At 41.8% G+C, this 19,174-nt stretch overlaps 3 protein-coding genes across 4 annotated transcripts; all 3 read right to left on the reverse strand.

Annotated features, from left to right (window-relative positions):
* LOC8070518 lies at nucleotides 1-1,235 on the reverse strand. Its single transcript, XM_002467076.2, has 2 exons — nucleotides 648-1,235; nucleotides 1-518 (listed from the first exon to the last, which is right to left on the reverse strand). The coding sequence occupies exons 1-2, from the start codon at nucleotides 1,172-1,174 to the stop codon at nucleotides 359-361; spliced, it is 687 nt and encodes a 228-aa protein (XP_002467121.1). The 5' UTR covers nucleotides 1,175-1,235; the 3' UTR covers nucleotides 1-358.
* LOC8059265 (GDSL esterase/lipase At5g33370) lies at nucleotides 4,734-6,472 on the reverse strand. The gene is made up of 4 exons (XM_002467077.2): nucleotides 6,183-6,472; nucleotides 5,957-6,084; nucleotides 5,533-5,775; nucleotides 4,734-5,440 (listed from the first exon to the last, which is right to left on the reverse strand). Exons 1-4 carry the CDS (start codon nucleotides 6,460-6,462, stop codon nucleotides 4,940-4,942), a joined length of 1,152 nt encoding a protein of 383 aa, XP_002467122.2. The 5' UTR covers nucleotides 6,463-6,472; the 3' UTR covers nucleotides 4,734-4,939.
* Nucleotides 9,457-15,788, reverse strand: LOC8059266 (chaperonin CPN60-1, mitochondrial). 2 transcript variants are annotated; one of them, XM_002467078.2, is made up of 17 exons: nucleotides 15,528-15,788; nucleotides 14,958-15,089; nucleotides 14,530-14,689; nucleotides 13,621-13,796; nucleotides 13,444-13,539; nucleotides 12,938-13,042; nucleotides 12,759-12,845; nucleotides 12,579-12,668; nucleotides 12,430-12,510; nucleotides 12,272-12,340; nucleotides 12,096-12,173; nucleotides 11,919-12,014; nucleotides 10,931-11,030; nucleotides 10,465-10,568; nucleotides 10,279-10,384; nucleotides 10,087-10,165; nucleotides 9,457-9,870 (listed from the first exon to the last, which is right to left on the reverse strand). In XM_002467078.2, exons 1-17 carry the CDS (start codon nucleotides 15,594-15,596, stop codon nucleotides 9,765-9,767), a joined length of 1,734 nt encoding a protein of 577 aa, XP_002467123.1. In that variant the 5' UTR covers nucleotides 15,597-15,788; the 3' UTR covers nucleotides 9,457-9,764. The 2 variants fall into 2 exon arrangements, with proteins under 2 accessions (XP_002467123.1, XP_021302933.1); XM_021447258.1 differs by having other exon boundaries at nucleotides 13,444-13,796.

Genomic DNA, 19,174 nt, shown 5'->3' on the forward strand with positions numbered 1-19,174 from the left:
TTTTTGCTAGTATTGAAACATGTGCTTGGCCGCATCATGAAAAAAAAACTGGGGAAAAACAAGGGCATACGGTTCAGCGTCTCGACGCTCTGTTTATGTACTAGATGTCCACCCCACGCGGTAAGCCGAGGTGCCCCAAGTGGTCAGTTAAAAAGAGAGCGGGTGGCGCGAATCACGAACAAATTAAAGCCGGACATTGTTTGTTCCCACCCGCCGGTTCGAGCATGCAAGGATCTAACTGGTAAAATGATCGAAGCAAGCATAGTGTAGGAGCATATGCGCAAGATGCCTAATGTACGTATGTACATACATTAAAACAAGCCTGACCGATCGATCCATGGATCGAGTACATATACGTTCATGCTAGGAGCCAGAAGTTTTTGTGGGTCTTTGTGTTGAGCAGGTATCCGGCATTCTGGCCCTTCTTCTGCACGCTTACGCACAGGCACTTGCTATGCTCGATCAAGAACTCCGCCGTGGTGTCGTGCCCGCGGCTCGACCCGCTCGGGCTCCTTAACCTGATCGATCGATGAGCAAATTAAGTTAAAGATCATTAGTAAATGTGCCTGCCTAATGAGGCCCCATGAATTAATGCGTGACTGTGGAGAACGTTGGTCGCAATGCAAGACGACGCAGCACGTACGTACCCGAGGAAGGACGACACGCGGCGCTGGCCAATGACGAGGACCTCGACGCCGCGTCGCTGGGACTCGGCGAGGATGGTCTGCGCCTTGGCTTCCCGGCCCTCGGTAGCGGGCTCGACGCGCTCCCCGTGCACCCGCGCGCGGGGGTACCGCGCCCTGCACGCGGCGCGCATCGCCTCCACGAAATCCACCGGATGAGGATCCGCGCCGCCGGCGCCCGAGCCACCACCTCCACCTAGGAGCGCGGCGATCGGGGAACCGGTGCTCCCGCCAGACGAGGAGCGTGAGGGACCGGCGGCCCCGTTGTGGGGGTAGGGCATGTTGACGTGGAGGAGCATGATGTCATCGCCCTCGACAATGGCGTGGGAGAGCGCCCACTCCATCGCCGCTGTCGACTCGCGGCCGGGATCGGCGACGATCATCACCAGCCGGGGCTTGGCCGGCGCGGTGCCTGAGCCGCCGCCGCCGCCTCCTCGCCCGAGGTCGATCAGGGCCATGCTGCAGCCGCCGGCCGACGTCGCCGCATGCATGCACGCACGCAGCCTCGCCGGCCTGGCTTAACGGGAGAGAAGCTTTTCGGGGATGGTGCGTTGTTTGCCAAGTTTGGGGAAGATGGGAAGAAGCTTTTCAGGACCACCATGCTGCATGCCGCGTGCTCGGATAATGCTGCAAATGCAGCGGTTGCTTGAAGGGAAAAAACTTGGGTGGGCGATGGGCTCTCCATGCCTTGCGTGCACCCCCCACCTCGATGCTTGCCGCGTGGACACGCTCTTCATCCTAGGACAGCAGCAAAGGACGCGGCCATCTAATTCCCATCGGCTCCATCGGCAGCCGGCTCGGCTCCAAATCGAATCAGTGCTCCCATTCCACGCCCCAGCCGCCGCACTTCCTGCTCGCAACGAGCGCCTCTCCAGCTGCCGCCGCGCTCGTCGGAGACGCTCTTCCGGCGCCGCCGCAGTCCTGTCTCCCGCCCCTCCCTGGTCCCGACTACCGATGCCTCCCCTATCGCCGACGTCATCCCGGCAGGAGCCCTCGCCGTCGGGAACTGCTCTGCCTCGCCTCCGCCTCCCCACCGCCGGAGCACCCCCGCCTGCTCTCTTCGCCGGCTGCGCGGCGCGGTCCGTGGGGCATTCCGGGGAGGAGCTCCATGGATGTGGTAGTTGGGGTGTGCAACCGAGCCTAGGGCTACATGTGCCAGCGGCGGCGGACTCATAAGAGACGAAACGAAGACTTCGAGTGTCTAAATTTTGAGCCGATGGAAGTGAACCCGAGCCGTCGTTCGTTTGGTGCCGGCTGACTTCGAGACGAAGGAATCGTGAAGCGAGTCGACGACATCTATTCCCAGTACTTCCCTATTCCCACGGCCGTCTGATGCAAGGCAGGTCAGGGGGCGCATCTGGGAGGCAATGAGCCCAGAGTCCACCCAAGTTTTTTCCGCTTGAAGCGGCTTAAGGCACGTACAACGGGAGTTTTGAGCTGTCTGTGTCCAGAAAATTTTATAAAAAAGTCCCTCACAAGCGATTGACAGCATAGGGTCGTCGTCTCACGAGACGCCGGCTTCGGCCCGTGCTCCGAGGAATGAAGGACGCACTAATGGATCTCGTGTGGGTGAGGTTTGCTAGCATCTTGTCCTCTTCTAAAGAATACATAAATTTACTAAAACTTATAAAATCCATATAAAATCAAATTTAAATCCAAAAATTATGATTCAAATTTTGTTAGATTCCATCTGGCCAGAACTACAAAACATGTTATATCTTGAAGACTCTATGTATATTTTATTTTGTGGAATTGTTAAAAAAACTATTTTTTCAATAAAATTTTAAAAATTACATTAACCTACTCGTATTAGTATTGCGACACTATGGGGAAAAATATTCATGATTGATTATGTTGCCAAAATTACTAGTCTAACAATATTGTATTAAGTATATTCAACTTAATTATGCTTGATATGTTTCGTATTAAGTAGCAATACACTAGTATACAAGGATCATATTCATATTTAATCATGACTACATACAAGTATTAAACAACTTATAGACGGTTAAATAGACAACCCATTGTACAAGCTGTCTATTTAGCTGTCTGTGCGTGAGTTTCAAAAACTTACAGACAGCCTGCTGTCTGTGGGTTGTACATGCCCTTAGCGGGAGACGCGCCCGCGCGGGGTAAACGGCCTAGACCGTTAAACGCCGAAGCCTATATAGTGGGACGACGTTTCTGTTTAATCACCTATTTAGCCTGTTTAATTTACTGTTTAGTCTATTTAATAGACTGTTTAGCCTAAATAATGGCTAAACGGTAGGTAACCGACTATTTACCGTTTTTTAGAGAACACTAGGTATAACATGGTTAATTATCACTTTTCGGGACATGCTTTTCTCCAACATCGAATCCAACCATGAGAGATTGATTGGGGCCATTCCTAACTCACGTTTTAACTGATGTGGTAAAGCCGGCCCTGTTTGGATCTCATCTTCTAAAATTTAGAGGGTGTTTAGTTTTCCTTCTATTCTAAAAATTTTTGGCTTTTGGTTCATTATTTTGCATAATAGAACTAAATATTATGCAAATTTTTTGACAAAAAAATGGTTATTCTTCATTTTAGATTTTGGCTTCAAGAGACCAAAAAAGCCCAAAAAAACTCAAGAGACCCTCATGAGGGTAATAAATTTTGCATTTTAGATGGAAGTAAACATAATCTTAAAAATTTTGTCATTTTTGCATTTCATCATTCCAAAGTAGTTGGTATTTTGTAGTTTAGATTTTATGGAGAACTAAACACCCAGCTAACTAATATTTAGATTACTTTATCTTTTCATACACTAAACAGAAGGTCTAAACTCTAAAATGTTGTCTAAAATTCAGCTAACCTCAAAAAAATAGACCACATAGGTAAGTTCAAGTGGTCTAAATGTTTTTTTAAAAAAATGATATAAAGTTTTAGTCTCAACTTTAGCCAACTAAAGTTTTGATTAGAGAATCAAACAGGTTCTAAAGCCAGCCACAACACATGTTGTCACTATAATTGGCTTCCGCTTAAAATGTGTTTGGATGCAGGAGCTAGAGTTTAGGAGGTTTTTGGATAAGGTACCGCATGGGGTATTCAGATAGTAATAAAAAAATAAATTATAGAAGTTCTCAGTAATCCACGAGATGAATTTATTAAACCTAATTAATCCATCATTAGCACATATTTATTTTAACACTATATTACCAAATCATGGACTAATTAGGCTTAATTGATTCGTCTTGCAAATTACTAGTATCAGTCTATGCATTTAGTTTTATAATAAATAGTCTATATTTAATACTCCATACATATATCTAAACATCCACGGTGACTAAAGTTGGAGATGGAACCAAACACTCTCTAAGCTGAAGTTTATTCCTCTCACAACGTGCATGCTAATGTTCTAATGCCAAAAAAGGCGACTTTATTTTTGTCAGAACCTCTTTTAGTCCTTCCCTATCAGCTGTGTATGATAGGGTCATAACACCATGTATCACAACGCATAGCAGAGCAAGTCCTTAAACACTACACTACAACCATAAAACAGCGATTGCTTTGGGGTTGTTAAAAGGTCTATACAATGATGGATAGTCAGTTGTTAAATCTTATAGCGACGGACTCCTATTGTTGCTACCAAAGGCATCGCTATAAGTTGGCATGGTCCCAAAGTCCAATTGCCTTGTGATATGGCCACATTAGATTCAATGCTAGTGCTGGCATGGTGGATTTTGGATCGTGGGTGTGCGATGGCAGTAGATTAGGGACTTAGAAAGTTGTTGTTTTTAGTTCAATGATCTAGATGGGAATTGTTTAAAAGTTTATATGCCCAACGTGCATTTTACTCTAATGAAAAATAACACCAAAAATCTATTTTGTTTGACTTTTTCATGATTAAAATATGCTTATCTTTTTAGGATGATGGGAGTATATATTGTGTGTGTATGTATGCTTATCTTTTTCATGAATTATATAGTATCTGAACTCAAATACTATATAATTCATGATTTTAGCGGTCGTTCCAGTTCTTCTCTTTCGACGTGTACATTAGACAGCACTCTGCATTTGACACGTATCGAAGCAAACATGGATATATCAGAACCACACACCCAAACTCACAGTACATATGTTTTTTTAAAAAAAATAATGAACTCATGACAGTATATATTGTTGTTTATATGTGATCATCATACACAAACAAACACACACACACACACGGGGCAGTCACAGTCACAGATACAAACGACTTAGGCATTGGTTGTTTCGTCTGGGGATCGGATCATCAGGCCTCTATCTTGTCCAATGTGGCGTCCATCTGGAGGACGGTGCTGAGGTTCATGGGGCTGACGTAGTCGAGCGAGCCGGACATGAACTGGCTGACGATGAATCGGTTGGCGCGTTCCGTGGGGTGGTAGGCGTCCCAGAAGACGTACTTGCTCCGGTCGGGGCAGAGGTTGGACGCCGGCGTGCACAGCCCCAGCCCGTTGTGGGGGCCCTGGCCGCAGCACGCCTCCTTGGCCGTGGCGAAGCCGAACGCGGCCGGGTCGCTGACGAAGTCGAAGTGGACGCGGAACGCGTTGGCCGCGATGAAGGTGCCGGCGCCGAACCGCGCGTTGAGCTGGTCCAGGACGCGCGCCAGCTGCGGGTTGAAGAGCGACGCCGCGCGCATCAGCTCCGCGGCGCACTCGCCGTTGCGGCTGCGCTGCGCCAGGATCGCCGGCGCGCACCCGAGAGGACCCGTGCCCGTCACCAGCACGCGGCGGCAACCCATCGCGTACAGCCTCTGCATGCAGGTTTGCCGATCATAACGTACTATATATATATGCTATAGTACATATGCAGGCAGTCAGAGATCGAGATGGATCGAGTGCGTACGATGAGTATCTTCTTGTACTCGGAGATGATGTAGCGTACGTAGTCCGGCAGCGAGAACTGGCGGGAGCGCAGCGAGAAAGGGACGAGGTAGTAGTTGTTGACGAAGTCGTTGCCGCCGAGCGTGATGAGCACCAGCGAGCGGCGCACCATCTGCCGCGCCCGGGCCGCGCCCACCAGCGCGCGCAGCTTGCCCTGGTACTCGCCGAAGTGCTGCAGCTGCCGGCTCATCCTGATGATGTTCACCTGCATATATGCATGCGTGCGTGTGCAACCACCTCAAATCAAACATACACACACACACACACACATATATATATATATATATATATATATATATAATCCTGATCCATGCCGTGTATAGCGGCCGTGTGCATGGATATCATGCTTCATGCGCAAGGACGACGAGCAGCATATATATACTCACGAACTGGAAGCCAGTGTCGTTGAGGATCCCCACGCCGGCTGACGCGAAGTTGGCGCCGACGAGCAGCTTCTGGCCGCGGAGCTCGGGGCTCAGGTACGGCAGCGTGGGCTCGGCGCCGAGGTGCTCGCCTGCATGCATGACAGTCGTCGTTAATTAGCGCGCGCGTACGTGGTGTGTGACAGCAGAGCACCACATACGAGAGAGATCGAGAAGCCGGCGGCCGTACTGATGATGTCGGGGATGTTTTTGCCGTTGGAGAAGCGCCCCGTGGGGCGGTGCGTCGGGTAGTCGATCCCATACGGCGGCGAGTCGGCGCGCGCCGTGGTCATGAGGTAGTTGTTGTTGCCGTTGTCCACCAGCGAGTCGCCGAAGACGAAGAAGGCGCGCGCGCACTCCGACGGCCTCGCCAGCATGCCCAGGGCCACCAGCACGGCCGCCAGCAAGGACCAGGAGGCGCTGCTCCTGCTCATCGATCGGTCCTTGGAGTAGGTGAAGCGTTCAACCATGGCTTTCTGCTCGCTTCATGCGCAACGCCACTACCTGCAGGCTGCTGCAGCTCCAGGGCTGTTTATATAGCTAGTAGCATTGGCATTGCCTCATGGCCTCATGATGGGCAGCAGAATGGTCGCATCTGATGGGACGTTATTAATCGAGCCACAATCTTAGATGCTAATCGAGCCACAATCTTAATTAGATGCATGCGCGCCACCGCATGATACTTCATTCATAAACCTCCAAAGCTGCTGCTTGCACGATCCTGCGTACACTCTACCTTTCCCGATCAGTCCATCATCAGCGTTAACGTGGTTGTTTTATTGGTTGTATCTAAGGTAACGGAAAAGTAAATGAAATAAAACTACTTTTGTTACCGGCGGGAGATAATTTGAACTACTAGTTCCCATTTACATTTGTGTTACTGTGCAAGAACCAAACAGCACGTAAGTTGTACTCGTATGCAATCACACATACTCTCTCCCTATAGAATTTAGATGTTGTTTTGGATAAAGTTTGGATCGAACATTATATTATAAATCATCAATAACTTTTAAATTATTGAGTTTGTAAATGTGAAAATTATATGAATAGATTTATCTTTAAAAAAATACTTTCATAAAAGTATACATATATCATTTTTTTAAATATTTTATAAAAATAAGATGTTAAAGTTGTGTTTTGGAGACCGTGTCGCTGTCCTAAACGACATCTAAATCCTATACGAATGGAATATATATATAATTCAGGATTATTTAAGATCGATAATTTCACTCGGAACTTGTGGATTAGAATGCCATCACTCACATTTTTTTATGGAATATAGCAGCTATTTATTTCTACCGTTGCTTCTTTCAGCATTTTTACTTCTTTTTAATAAAATACATGTGAAGACGTGTTAAAAAAAACTTTGGTACTTGCATCTCCTATATATGTCTTTTGACCATGAGATGTGACCGTGGAACAACCCCGTACTACGCACAAATAACCAACTTAATCTCGTGTTTAGCTAAGCATGTTCGTTGATCTGAAAAATCATAGCCGAAAGTATTGTTCGTAGATTTATTATGAAAGAAAAATACTACTAGCTAGAAAAAAATACGACTTATAAAACAAACAAACGGATATATCCCTCGTACGACCCCTCATTAACCTCCGATTGTTTTGTGGTCAGCAGTGATGAGCTTACAAGCGTTAAAGAGAAAGGCCGCAAGATAGGTCGAGGTCCTTAGAGCATCTCCAAGAGACTCTCTATATTCTTCCTAAATGCTAGAAATAGAGATTTTGGTGAAAAACTACCCTCCAACAGCTTCTCTAAATGGTCATCTAAATATAGCCATTGTCTATTCCGGATTTTTCGCTAGCCAAATATAGAAGATGAGAATGACTCTCTAGAGTGTGCATGAGATTTAGCAAAACTGTTGGAGAGTGAAAAAATATAGAAAGCGATTTTTATGTAAATGACTCTCCAAATGATGATTTAGAAAGTGAGATTTAGAAAAGCTCTTGGAGATGCTCTTAAATTAAATACTTGCCAGTTCCGGCAGTACAGACGAGTTAGTTACTCCAGCTTTATCCCCTTAATTTCATTCAGAACACAGAGGGCTTGAGTTCATTGAAAGTGGAAGCACTGCACCACCTGAAGACTGACGGTGCGCTTTCCAAATCCAAGAAGGAAAAGTACGTCGTCACCAGGCGCAAATGGACCAAAGCTGTGATTTTTCATCGGCTTCTCTGGAACTTCATTTTATACTCTGCCCTGCCCCCGGTCGCCGGCGAGGCAGAATGAATGGATCTGGCACGTTGTTGTTGGTGCCATCCATGTATCAGATTCAGATTGGCCCAAATCTAGACGTCCTATAGTACTTGCTAGAGCTGATGAATATTATATAATGCGGCTCGCACCTCAAAAGTGGATGGTGTGAGCATGTCTTGTCGTATTCCTGCATCTCCCAATCTCCCATTTCCCCGAGAAGAGAGGTCTTGAGACGACGGGCATCGGGACATCCGAGCCAGTCAGCCATGCGTGCGTGATCGATCGACAATTGGGCATCCGCGGCCCAGCCTTTTTTTTTTTTGTGTGTGTTTATTCGGAGCAGCTGCTATACCCGGCACAGGCTCGGGAAGGGGTTTTGCGTCCACTGCACCGTGGGCGAACGGAACTGTACAAACCACGCTGCGGCGTAAGTGTAACCCTGTAGACGGCCAGGCCAGGAAGTACTGACGCCTGTCGTAGTGTCGTTCATGGGCATGGCAACTCAATTTTCAGGCCACTCATTTGCGCGCATAGCGTAGGGACATGATCGAACAGGGAAATGGGAGACGTCGCGTTTGCCTCTAACCACTTCGTTTGCCCGCCGCTGCCTACTTGAACCTGATGCCAATTCGAGACGTCGCGTCGCCGACCGGCCGTGACAGCAACACGGTAGCCGCAGCAAGTTAGCCGCATCAGCAGCAGAGATGATCCAGCTAGTTTGGAGACTACTAGAGCCGTAGTTCCTCCTGCTCGTGGAACTGTAGCACATTGTTGTGCAGCGGCGCCGGTCTCGTCTCGTCTACAGTGGATGATTAGGGATGAAAAGTGGCAGAGCCGAAATCATCCACTTTTGAGCTGCATGTGTACAAACCTTAACTCGTACAATACCAGGGCCTCTTACATACTCCAATGCACAATATATTTTTCTTATCAACAAAATAAAACCTTATTTTAAAAAAATGCATGTCATGTTCCTCTTCTCCATAGAATAGGCCTTTCTTTCTCTCCATCCTTTCTTCCTCTCCATCCCGTGTGCCATCGAGGTAGCGGTAATCTTTGTTATGCAGATGCATGTAACTAGCGGTAATCTTTGCTATGCTGATGCACTCTACCAAGTCTAATGACATTGACCTTGTACATGTAGCTCCAAGCTGATCTCTCATCCAGCTTGAAGCTGCTAAATCCGACGTGTCCGACTATTGGATTGTACTCTAGCAAAGAAGCACAAGATCCGGCCTACACTGACAAAACAGAACGGCAATCTGATTTTACCTCAGCCAAAAAATGTAATAATCAGACTACTGTTTGTTCGGCACAAGGTGTCTGAATCCAATCTTGATCTACAGCTTCAGATCTCAAAGAACCTACTGTTCATATATTTATTATTCCCACACTATAGCTCCGTTTGGAGCTATTGAGAGGTCCTACGTCCGCAGACTCAAAATTGTATCCGCCTGACAACCAACTCATCATCGACCAAAATACAGTAAAGATGAACTTGCACCGCCAAAAACGGAAAAAAAAAGTCCCTGCTTTGATGTGTATCATGGGTGTGATGTCTTAGTAATCCATTCCACCCATGCCACCACCCATTGCTGGAGCCGGCGCCTCTTCCTTGGGGATCTCTACAATTATGGATTCCGTGGTGGTCATCAGGGACGACACGCTGCAAGATGTGAGGGCAAACTTGTCAACCAGCATAAAAAGCAAGTTCAAAGTAACAAATTTAGGTCACGTAGACCAGCTGAACAAATATTGTTGCCAATTCAATGGCCATAGAGCAGAGTTTTGAACAATGACAAGCCTTGTGGCTGTTGGCTGAAAGTTTATCCTGGAAACTAGTCAATAACATCCTACTGTTCAAAATAAAAGGTCAGTTTACCTAGCAGCATCCACCAAAGCAGTTCTGATCACCTTTAGCGGGTCAATGATACCAGCCTTCACCATGTCAACGTATTCACCTGTACAATATCATTCATAGAACATATTTAGAATTGTAGAAACATCCACACATTTAGCATCTGCGCACTTTTAACTGTTTGAAAGAATTGGCAGCCATGCTGAGACATCATACCTTTAGCAGCATCATAACCCAGGTCAGTATTTTCTTGCTCCAAAAGCTTGCCCACAACTACTGCTCCCTCCACCCCAGCATTGGAGGCAATGGTGTGTACAGGTGTCTGCTTACAAAATATTCCACGTCAGCTTAGCACACAGGTATGAGTCAAGAAAAAATAATTCCAAGTTTCTTCCCCCAGACCTTCAAAGCATTCTGAATGATTTGCACACCAATCTTCTGATCAAAGTTTGCTGTCTGCAATTTATCAAGCTCCTTGGATGCATAGAGAAGAGCAACACCACCACCTATATATACAATTAAAGATTGACTATCAGGCATACTGACACAACAGGAAATCAGGAGTAATTAACACAAAGGAAATCAGCATAAACATCCCATGAACTCCAAGGTCTTGTTTACTTCCACCCAAAAACCCAAAATTTTTCAAGATTCCCTGTCACATCGAATCTTTAGACGCATGCATGGAGTATTAAATATAGACGAAAATAAAAACTAATTGCACAGTTTAGTCGGAATTGACGAGACGAATCTTTTGAGCCTAGTTAGTCTATAATTGGACAATAATTACCACAAACAAACGAAAGTACTACAGTGTCGCAAAAATTTTTTCCTTCACAAACTAAACAAGGCCTAAATGATACATTACCTGGTACAATACCCTCTTCAACGGCAGCTTTTGTAGCATTCAGTGCATCTGTGACTCTATCCTTCTTCTCACCAACTTCTGCTTCGCTGGCTCCTCCAATCTAGAGGAGGCACACAGGCACAAAATCAGCAAATATCAGACAGCCACAGGTAACAGTTATTACCATAGAAAACAAAACTGTTTGAAACATGTAATCTGTCGTTAGTACTCCCTCCATTCCGATATATCTGGCGCACACTCATTTTTGGTTTTGGCCAAAATATCTGGCGAAGTGAAGATGTCGAGAGCAATGTTTTCCTAAACGCTAAACGCTAAACAGTCGGTCACCTGTCGTTTAGCCATTATTCGGGCTAAACAGTCCATTAAACAGGCTAAACGGTCAATTAAACGGACTAAACAGATAATTAAACGGAAACGGTGTACCATTGTGTAGCGTTTACACGGCGTTTAAACGGTCTGAACGGCCGTTTAGGCGAACAGTGGTCGAGAGTAAATTACTAGTCTGCAGTTAAATGAAGCGGCATGCATGCTAGCTAGCGACGAAGCGTTGCATGCAACCATGTCTTTTTCACCTACCAGCAATGAGATAGGAAGCATTTTCACCTACAGAGGCGCCAACTCTTTTCAGCTGACCAATAGAATTCTTGGCCAGATGGTGTCGCTGTTACTCGACATGCACGCAGTTAATACTTTTCTTGGTCTCTGGAATTAGACTTGTTGCGCCAGATATATAGGACCGGAGGGAGTAAATACTCAATCCATTCCAATTTATAGGACGTTTGACTTTTTTGACACCAAGTTTGACCATTCGTCTTATTCATCTTATATTTAAAAATTCGTGCAAAATTTCATATCGTGGCTTGTTTTATTAATAAAAGTTCTACAAGAATGACTTAAATTTGACTCTGTTTGTACAAATTTTTTGAATAAGACAAGTAGTCAAACTTGAGGTTAATTTGGGATTGAGTACAAAGGTCAATAACCTCACCTTCAGTACAGCAACACCTCCAGAGAGCTTTGCCAACCGCTCCTGGAGCTTTTCCTTGTCATAATCTGAAGTGCTATTCTCAATTGCCGATCTAATCTGCAACATCCATAAACTATCAGAACCAGAAAGTTAGAAGCAATTTAAGTAAGCACACAATAAAAGCAATATTGTATGAACCTGCTCTGCCCTCTCTTCAATAGATTTCTTGTCTCCAGATCCATCAAGAATAACAGTGTCATCCTTAGAGACGGTCACCTGCATTGAAAAGGAAGCATATAAAACAGTATGATCAAAGCACAAAAATAAATAAACATGTCAGAAAATAGAAAATACTATTAAATCCTCTATTATACCTTTTTGCATGTACCCAGCATGTGAGGTTCAACATTCTCAAGGTTCATTCCTAGCTCTTCAGTTATTACCTGAATCATGATAAATGCAGAGATCAGATATGCTATTTTGAATTATACAGAAAGACAAAATGCACAACAGGAACAACTGTGAAACCTACCTCTCCTCCAGTAAGGATAGCGAGGTCCTGTAAGTTTGCCTTCCTGTTTTCTCCAAAACCAGGAGCTTTGACAGCGCAGACCTGAACAGCATTCCAATTAGAACTACAGAAATGGTACCAAACACAAAAACTTGGCAGAACCAACCTACCTTGATGCCTGCACGAAGCTTGTTAATAATCAGAGTGCCCAATGCTTCGCTTTCCACATCTTCTGCAACAATCAGTAAAGGCTTTTGTTTCTGTTCCAAGCAAAGAATGAAAAAAAATGAATCAGTAAAGGCCACAATGATACCAATACTGTTACCACTAAATGAGAGCAAACAGATTACCTTTAGAGCCAATTCTAAAACCTTAACCACAGCATGCATGTTCGTAACCTTCTTGTCATGAATTAAGATCAATGGGTCGTCCAATTCCTGTGACACAAAAAGTATAACTAAGATATTCTTGTGGTGTACACAACCAAAGGTCTCAGTAAAAAACATACATAGAGATAAAGGGCACTTACACATTTCTGGGTTTTTGAGTTTGTAATGAAGTACGGAGAGATGTAACCTCTGTCAAGTTTCATACCCTCCACAACTTCAAGCTCATTATAAAGCGTGTTACCGTCCTATAGAACATTTGAATCAGTAAATTGAAACAGCACAACACAGAAAAGAGCAATTTGGGGAAGCCAGAAAAGACAAGAACGAAGCATGTTGTAGCAATTATCAACATGTACCAAGGATGTGCCTCAAACTTTTGAGAAATATTTCTAAAAACTAACATTGTGAATTGTTAAAAAAGGAAACAATCAAAATGTGCATTTATCAGCACAAGTACACCTCACAAACAGAACCATGTAGAGTTGTAGACAATTAGAATCATTGAAGTTGTGTGCATGAGCCAACTTATCCTCAGTGTTGGACCGTAGATGCTAGTGCAAGTGGATTAATCATTCAGTGGAAACAGAAGGGTGCATAGAGGAATAGCCTAAAAAGGTATCTCAGGTAAGCTTTGGTTTTAACTTACCGCAATAGTGATCACACCCTCTTTGCCAACCTTCTCCATAGCCTTTGCAATAAGCTCACCAATTTCTCTTTCCCCATTTGCTGATATTGTACCCACCTTTACAATATAAAGAAAGAATTGAGAGAGAGAGAGAAGGGATGGACATGATAAGAACAAAATAAATTCTTGCAGATATACCTGTGCAATTTCTTCTGAAGTGCTGATCATTCTGGCCATGTTCTTAAGATTGGTCACAACAGCATCAACAGCCATTGAGATTCCACGCCTTAAATCCATTGCATTCATTCCAGCCGCGACAGATTTGCAGCCCTCAGTAAATATTGCTTTTGTCAAAACAGTGGCACATGTGGTACCTGAAATTTTTGGATATCAGATCAGGTACAGTTAGAAGAAAGCATCAACAAGCTACATACAATTCAACAATACAAGGCATATTTTATTTTAGACCAATCAGACTTTCAACTATTTTTCTCAAAATATATTATTGATAGCTACAAAACCAATATAGTTTGAAACAACTTTCATTAATTGTTGGTCAAAATAGACAAACTTTAACTTATTCCAAGATGCAATATGCCTCTTTTTAAGGAGGGATTATTAGTAGCACAGCAAGAAATTAGATAACCTTATATAATCTTACTATGAAGAAGCAACAAAAAGCTGGTATTCAAACCAATAGAGAAAATAACAGCGTGCACACCACCAGACCTAACAAACTTCACAAAATAGCAAAGGCAACAAGTAGCAATACTCTTGGAATCACATCATACAGTTCCCAAAGACCCAAACAGTCAAATGTGTAGCAAACAGTGGAAGTGAAGAAACAGCAGAATCTGCTCCAGGAACACAGGAATACTTCCACAAGTACTAGCTCCATCCCAAAAATAAAGTATTCCTCTTGCATACCAAGAAGTCAAATGATCTTAACTTTGATCAAATATATACCAAAAAATACTAATATTTGCGATACAAGATAAACATCATTAGATTAATCATGTCATACATTCCCATAGTAAACCTATTTGGAGATACAAATATTTATAAACCTAGTCAAAGTTGAGATTGGTTGACTAAAGGATGCCATACCATCACCAGCAGTGTCATTAGTTGCATTAGCAACCTGTTTCACAAGGCTTGCACCAACATTCTTTACTCTATCCTTAAATTCAATGCTCTTTGCAACAGTCACACCATCCTTTGTGACTTTAGGGGCACCAAAGCTTTGCTCAATAACCACATTGCGCCCCTGCAGAAGGCAGGCAATAAGTTCAAGTACAAAACAAACAACTAATGCAACAGTATTACAGAGTAAAACACACCAAGCAATATTAGAATCAGTGAGTGCAATAATGGGCATTTGTAGCTCCTAGAAATATTGACATCAGGAAGGGAACTGACATATGGAAGTGTTCTGCAAAACTAGAAGGCGATGATGTGTTCTATTAAGAAAATTTGGTAGTCATTCATATTGTTCAGGCAAACTGTTTGCCATCTGTATAAGAACGTGGTTATACCTTAGGACCCATTGTCACTTTGACCGCATCAGCCAACTCCTCAACACCCCTCAACATCAGAGCACGGGCCTCAACACCAAACTTGATGTCCTTGGCAGCATAGTTCCTGCTCCAGGCAAGCCTGCTTCCAACCTACAAAGCATCACACACAACAGCTGAGAATGAGCACATTACACAACAATAACATAACAAATTTCACAAAACGTTGATTTCCGCTGTATCAGATCAAAGTTTCCCAGCTGGCATTCGAGGTCTAACAGCTAACTGGAGCACGGTAGTGACGAGATCACCACCGTAGATTAATGTAAAGCCCCTCGCTAGCGAGCTAGCTTAGATCTTGCACTAGCGAACTACAAATTCCGGCAGATCGCCACCAAAATAAACAGCACCACCATGCAGCAAACGCCAAACCCACTGAATCCTAAGCAATCTAAAGTAGCAGAGAGTCCAAAAGATTCAACTAAGCCCTGCACGCAGAACTACACTAGCAGAACCCTCATTACCAAATCTGAGAGCGGGGTCCTCATCAGACCCATCACAACTTGCGCATCAACACGAGTCTGCTCTCACCTGGCGAGCGGCGGCGCTGCTCCCGGCTTGCCGCGCCTTGGAGGCGAGGCTAGCGGCCGCGCGGTACATGACTGCGGAAGGAGGCGCGGGGACCGAGGCTGTGGTCGGCGAGAGCTTTGGGTGGTGCGGAAGAACGGAGGCGGCGGAGAGTTTGCTTCGTTTCTTTCTTGCGGAGGGGGAAAGGACGCGAGGCGCCGAGGAGGTGGGGGACGGGTGGATTTTAGAGACAGCGCGGGCGAGACTAATGGAGGGTGCGCGGCGGCTCTAGAAGCATCCACTAGGGTTTAGGGTTTTACTGGTGGTTGCTTGTTGGTCGCCTTTGCGGCGGGGTGCGGGCGCGGCAGCCTGTTGTCCAACTGGGCTTTGGTATTTCTGGGCTGCGGCCCGCCATCCGGCGGTGCGATGTAGGCTGCCCATGAAATCTGAATATCTCGGCGTACCCAACGTGCATGCCCTTCTCCAAACTTTAATTGAGGTCTTGTTTAGTTGGTGAAAAATTTTGGATTTAGTTATTATAATACTTTTATTTATATTTAATAATTATTATTTAATTATTGATTAACTAGGTTTAAAAGATTTATCTCATAGATTACAGACAACTTGTGTAATTAGTTAATTATTTTATCTATATTTAATACTTCATGCATGCGTCTAAAGATTCGATGTAAAGGAGAATTTTAAAAAGTTTTTAAATTTTAGAGGAAACTAAAAAAACCTAAAGAAAAAGTCTATTTTTCTTCCTCCAACTTTCATAAAAGTTTCAACTCTAAAATCAGACAAATCACATCTCTCAACTTTTTAAACATGCATTTTACCTCTCTAAGTGATTTCGAAGGCGTTTTGCTACAATGAATAAATCAATGATGGTTTTGTCTTCTTCTTCTTTTAGTTTCCGTTGAATCTTTGAAAATCATAGTAAATCGTACAAAAATCATAAAATAGAGAATCTAATTTACATAGACTCCACATGAGTAGATCTACACAGTAACATATAATATGGTATGCTTTAGTATAAAGTATTTGCTATGAAGGTTTTTTATCTTTTATCTTTTTTATTTACTTGGCTGACTATTTGAAAAATCATAGTAAATTAAATAAAAATCATAAAATAGAAAATCTAATTTTTTGACTTCACATGAATAGATATACACAGTAAAAATAGAATATGGTATGCTTTAGTTTAACAAAATAATTATAGAAGCTGCAGCTATGATATATTTTAATTAATTAAAAAAAGCATCGATATAAAGCTATAACAAAAAAATAAAACAAAGCATATCATATTATATGTTCACTGTGTAGATATGCTCATCTAGAGTCTAACAAAATTAGAATTTCTATTTTATGATTTTTCTGTAATTTACTATGATTTTTCAAAGACTTAGCCAAAATAGATAAAAAGGGAAAAAGACAAAACCTTCATTGCAAAAAATTTCTATTAAAGTATACCATATTATATGTTCATGTGTAGACCTACTCATTTAGAGTCAAAAAATAGATTTTCTGTTTTATGATTTTTTGTGATTTACTTAATTTTTCAAAGATTTATCCAAAATAAATAAAAAAATAAAAAGACAAAATCATCATTCACTATAGCAAAACCATCTTCAAAGCCGCTCTAAAGAGGTAAAATACACAGTCTAAAAAATTGAGAGAGCAAGTTTGCCTGATTTTGAAGTTGAGAGAGAAAAAGCGGACTATTGTAAAAGTTAGGAGAGAAAAAGTAGACTTCTCCTTAATTAAAACTAGAAATTTTACTTACTCTATCAAAACGAGTTACCTATTTGCCTATATTGGAAGCGGTTTTCAAGACTATATTATCTACTCTCTCAGACCACGAAAAAATCAATTTCTAAAATCCATGTCAGTCAAACTTTTTAAAATTTGACTAACTTTATAGAAAAGAGTAACAACATATATGACATAAAATACGCATAAGATGAAAATATATTATATCATGAATCTAATAATACTAGTTTGATATCATAAATCTTAGTATTTTTTTCTAGAAATTTGGTCAAAGTTTAAAAAGTTTGACTTAGGACAACTTTAGAAATTGATTCTTTTATGGATGGAGGTGTATTAATTAAAAATTTTAGTAAATACCTCATAGTCAACAGACATGGCCTTCTTGAAACTTTAAAACTAGACATTTTACCCTATAAAAAATGAGTTACCTTTGCCTAGATTGGAAGCGGTTTTCGAGACTATATTATCTGTTAGTTAAAAATTCAGTAAATACCTTAGAGTTATTTATAAACCGTGAAAATGTCCCTAAGCTTGTAAAAGTTTTGCAAAAAATATTTGAGATTTTTGGTAAACAAAAAAAATCCAAACAAGACCTCCTAAAAATGTTACTATAAGCTTTCAAAATACAGAAAAGTGTGGGAAATTTCCAAAACATTCTATTTGGTGCAACAGCGGGCTATAGTGGCTCACACCAATTACCATTATAACACGTTTTGTACTAAATAATGGGCTATAGTTGGTACTATAGCGGTTGAGAAGGCCTCCGCAAGCCTGCTATTTAGAACATCAATTCTATCTTATATGTCTACATCTTGTGTTTTTATTGTGAAAAGTTTTCAAAACGTGTTAAGATATCAATTAGATTATTTTATGAATTTTCTAGATATTTTTCCTATTTCCTAGAGCTAAATCTAATTTTGTAAGTTGTTGTAGATATATTTTCATGAGCTTTAGATATTTATTTGTTTTGTATGTCCCAATGTATCTTTAGGATTTTTTAAAAAAATTATAAGTTCGAAGACATTTTTGTGGTTTTCAAATCTTATAAGGTATTTTTCATGATTTTTTAAAACAAAAAAATAAAACCACCTTAAAAATTAAACACTTTATAAAAGAGTTAAGGGAGGTAAGATGTCCAATTTTTTTAGTTTAATGATAAACATTAGACCAAAATAATAATTTAGAGCAACAAAGAAACTTTTCACCAACAAATAAGTCAAACAAGTAGAACTACAAAGATTTATAATATTAAATAGACATACTATAAAAGTACATAATTAATAAAGAATCTAATGATATTTATTTAGTATAATAAATATAATTATTTTATTATTATATAAAATTTGGTTAAATATGAGATGTTTTGATTTTCCAAGAAAGTTAATTTGTCTTATAATTTAGAAAAAAACCTACATAACCCCCAAACTATTCAGGTTGGACTACTTCACCGCCTGAACTATAAACCAAATATTCTACCCCATGAACTTTTTAAAACCGGTCAAATAACCCACTTGAGCGGTTTTGGAGGGTGATTTTATCTTTATCTTTTTTATTTATTTCTGTTGAATCTTTGAAAAATCATAATAAATCATAGAAAAATCATAAAATAGAAAATTTAATCTTGTTGGACTCCGCATGAGTAGATCTACATAGTAAACCTATAATATGGTATACTTTAGTACAAAGTTTTTGCTATAGCTTTAGATCTATGTTTTTCTGTAATTAATTAGAATAATTCATATATGCAGTTTCTATGGTCTAATTATGGTGAAATTTTTTTGATGAACTAATAAATGTCTAGTTAAAGCATAGTAAAAAGTTCGCACTCATTGAATCATGTATAACTTAGTTATAGATTTATTTAGCTTTATATTTATTAAATCTATGTTTTATGTATA

Source organism: Sorghum bicolor, chromosome 1, assembly GCF_000003195.3.
Source record: "Sorghum bicolor cultivar BTx623 chromosome 1, Sorghum_bicolor_NCBIv3, whole genome shotgun sequence".
Lineage (NCBI taxonomy): Eukaryota > Viridiplantae > Streptophyta > Magnoliopsida > Poales > Poaceae > Sorghum > Sorghum bicolor.